Raw genomic sequence first — 3,461 nt, 5'->3', positions numbered from 1 at the left:
TGCTTTTAGAAGACAATCAGTAGACCGAGTAAGTTTGTGTTGTAGAAGGAACTATGGATAGTTGTTACATAAAAGGAGGTTTACTTTTAAAACCTATCTTTGTCAAGCTGAGAAAGCAATCAAACCAGAAATCCCAGTAGTTTTGTTTCCATATAGTTATATTATTCTATTTTGTCTTCCCTGATATTCTTATGTAGTAATAGCTCACCATTTAGAGTCTCCCTTGGCTTTTTACTTGATTCAGTTTTACAAGGTTGTGAGAGTTTTAAATACAGAATTGATTCTTTACTTATCTCTGTCTCCCTGGCCATCAGCACAGTAACTGGAATGAAATAGTCATTTATGCACTGAGACGTGATTTCATTTAGTGTATTTATAATTCATACCTCATTTGGTATCAGTTTCCCCAATTATTTTCTAACCAAATAATGGCCTCAGGTAATATACCTTGATTACAGCAAGAAAAGTCATGCTCCCTGTTTGCACTCCCTTTACGAGAACATGAGACGATTTCTCTCACCATATTCCGTAGGCTTGGAAAGAGGATAAGAAAACTAAACCAGTCCCTCATTTTCATCTTTATTTAGTGATCAGTCAGCTCTGGCGTCAACATTTTTTATATTTAATCTGTCACCAGTGTAGCCAAGGGCAGACTGAGATGAAGACACTTAGGCTGTGCTGTGCGCACATCAACAGTTGGGCTAGATACATCACTTCCTTGTGAGCTCTTTGTTGATGACTGCTTGGCCTAAGAAAATAAATAAATAAAATCAACAATGACTATACAAGAATTCAGGGACAAGTTTTCAATATAATTTCAATGATTATTTCTAGATATAGGTCCCAGATTCTGCCTTCCTGTTTATCCAGTTATTTTTTGGTGTTTTTTTTTTTTCCTTCTTCCAGCTCCTATTCTATGCGGTTTCTCATCTACTGAACTATTTGAAACCACAACATATGATGCTTCGTCAGTCTGGCTGTTGTTACAGTAACTTGGTTTGTGTTTTCAGTCGCTATTTCTGACTCATTTATACTTTTTCCCAAGTCATTCATCGCATGTTGCTCTTTCCCATGCAAGAGTCAACATACCCGACAGTCATCTAACAACGTGAATAGAGCCAAGCTCTAAAAGAGTCTTTCAGAAATGTATCTATGAGTGTTCAGTGTTAGGTTTACTTATAGCAAAAGCAGGACAGCAGAGAGGAGGTATACAGATTTAGCCTGTCCTGGGTTCTTAGATAATGCAAAGACTCCAGCTCAATCATAGTGTAGATAATTAATGAAAGTGCGACCTCCAAGGTGACTGCACTCTTGTTCTGTGGATGACAAATTGCCAGAATTGAAGTAGAAATGGATATGGCAGGCATGTAGCTAAGCTTAACCTCCTATGCCTGGATCAGGATACTTAAAACATGTATTCTGAAATAATTTCTGGAATTTTTGATAAGATTCATGAGGAAATTCTGCTCCCAGTAAGTGTATTCAGGATCACATGGTAGCTGTCTATGAAAAGCAGTAGAAACAGACATCTCCAAATATACGATGTGGAAAAAAAGGATAATAGGAATGTTTAGACCTAGGAGACTTACCCAGAGACATAGAAGTAGAGCATATGATAAATCTAAGTCCCATAAACCTGTGCAGTGGGGAAGGAGCTCCCCATAGGAGCAGTATAGAGAAGTCATATTTACTAACTAAACAAACACCAAACTCACTGCTATCGAGTCGATTCCAACTTATCATGACCTTATAGGACAAGATAGAACCCGAGCGGGTAGAACAGGGACCCTATCGGTCCCTGTGAGTTTCTGAGACTAAATCTTCACGGGAGGAGAAAGCCCCACCCCAAAGAATGGCTGATGATATCAAAGTTCTGACTTTGACCACTATACTACCGTGGTAATTTGATTGGGTATGCTGAAAAAAGAGAGATAACAGTGTAATTGTAAAAAAAAATTCAAAAGGGGTTAGACCGTAGGAATAACAGCATAATATACACGAAACTATAACCACTGTTTCTCTTTTCAGGTGTGCCTTCAGCTCACCATGTTCATTTTTAATAATACCACGTCCTCCTCCCCACACTTCCTCCTGACTGCTTTCCCTGGGCTGGAACTTGTTCACGTCTGGATCTCCATTCCCATCTGCTGTCTTTACACCATTGCTCTCTTGGGGAACAGCATGATCCTGTTTGTCGTCGTTACTGACAGGAGTCTCCATAAGCCTATGTACTATTTCCTTTCCATGCTGTCAGCCGTTGACCTATGTTTGACCATCACAACCCTCCCCACTGTGCTCGGGGTACTATGGTTTCACTCCCGGGAGATCAGCTTTAAAGCCTGCCTCGTTCAAATGTTCTTTATACACACCTTCTCCTTCCTGGAGTCCTCTGTGCTGGCAGCCATGGCCTTTGATCGTTTCATGGCCATATGTAACCCGCTGAAGTATGCCACTGTCGTTACAGACATGCTGACCACGGTGATCGGGGCAGTTATCTGCATCCGGCAAACACTTGTCATGTTTCCCATGTTTCTAGTCCTAAAGAAATTGTCCTTCCATGGAGGCCACGAGCTCTCCCACCCATTTTGCTATCACCCAGATATGATCAAATACACATCTTCTAACCCTTGGGTGACCAGTATTTTTGGCATGTTTCTTCAGCTCTACCTGACTGGCACTGACTTATTATTCATCTTTTTGTCCTATATCATGATCCTCCGCACTGTTCTGAGCACTGTGGCCCCCAAGAAGCAACAGAAAGCCCTCAGTACGTGTGCCTGTCACTTCTGTGCTGTCACCATTTTCTACATGCCAATGATCAGCCTTTCCTTGGCACACCGCTTCTTCAGCTCCACTCCAAGAGTGCTTTGCAGCATTTTGGGCAATATTTATCTTCTCTTACCACCTGTACTGAATCCCATAACATACAGCTTGAAGACCAAGAGGATCCGCCAAGCGATGCTCAAACTGTTCCAACTGAAGTGCTCACAAGCTTCCAGTGGAAGGGAGGCTAGCAGAAGGTGAGCTTGGAAAAGTGGAGTATTCTCAGCGTGAATTATATGTTAAGTAGGTAAGGGATTTGGGATGATGGTTACTGAAGCTATTCCACCTGAATTGTTGGCATAAGAAAAAAGAAAATTTCCTGAGCTTATCAAAGAGTATAAGCAAATTACTGAAATTCAAACGAAATTGTGTACAACTCCGTCAAACATTTTAAAAACAATAACGTGAGCTCCTGTGCACATTAAGAGCATAGTATGATCACTATATCCCGGATGAAAAATATAACCACGTGTTTAAGAAAAAAATTATTAGACCACAAATAAAGTTTTCTCTTATTCAGATGAATAAATAAAAGTGTTCTCTTGTAGTTAAATTATCCAGAAGCAATGTACAGTTTTCCTTGAACTGGTAATGGAAGAGTGACATATGTTTTCCAGTGCACACAGATTTGCTATGTA

The 3,461-nt window shown here is 40.3% G+C and overlaps 1 protein-coding gene across 1 annotated transcript; it reads left to right on the top strand.

Moving 5' to 3' along the window:
* The first annotated feature begins 2,028 nt into the window (after positions 1–2,028).
* On the top strand, positions 2,029–3,024 carry LOC101661908 (olfactory receptor 51T1). Its single transcript, XM_004717520.3, has one exon. It carries the CDS (start codon positions 2,047–2,049, stop codon positions 3,022–3,024), a length of 978 nt encoding a protein of 325 aa, XP_004717577.1. The 5' UTR covers positions 2,029–2,046.
* Positions 3,025–3,461: the final 437 nt, after the last annotated feature.

The sequence above is a fragment of the Echinops telfairi genome, unplaced genomic scaffold, assembly GCF_000313985.2.
Source record: "Echinops telfairi isolate 266 unplaced genomic scaffold, ASM31398v2 ScPeMD7_41;HRSCAF=154, whole genome shotgun sequence".
Taxonomy (NCBI): Eukaryota; Metazoa; Chordata; class Mammalia; order Afrosoricida; family Tenrecidae; genus Echinops; species Echinops telfairi.
Note: the sequence above shows the minus strand (reverse complement) of the source record. Positions and strands in the feature narration are given on the sequence as shown.

What these genes read in the sequence shown, in the direction of transcription:
- LOC101661908 (XM_004717520.3), top strand. Translation starts at nt 2,047, where the DNA reads ATGTTCATTTTTAATAATACCACGTCCTCCTCCCCACACTTCCTCCTG.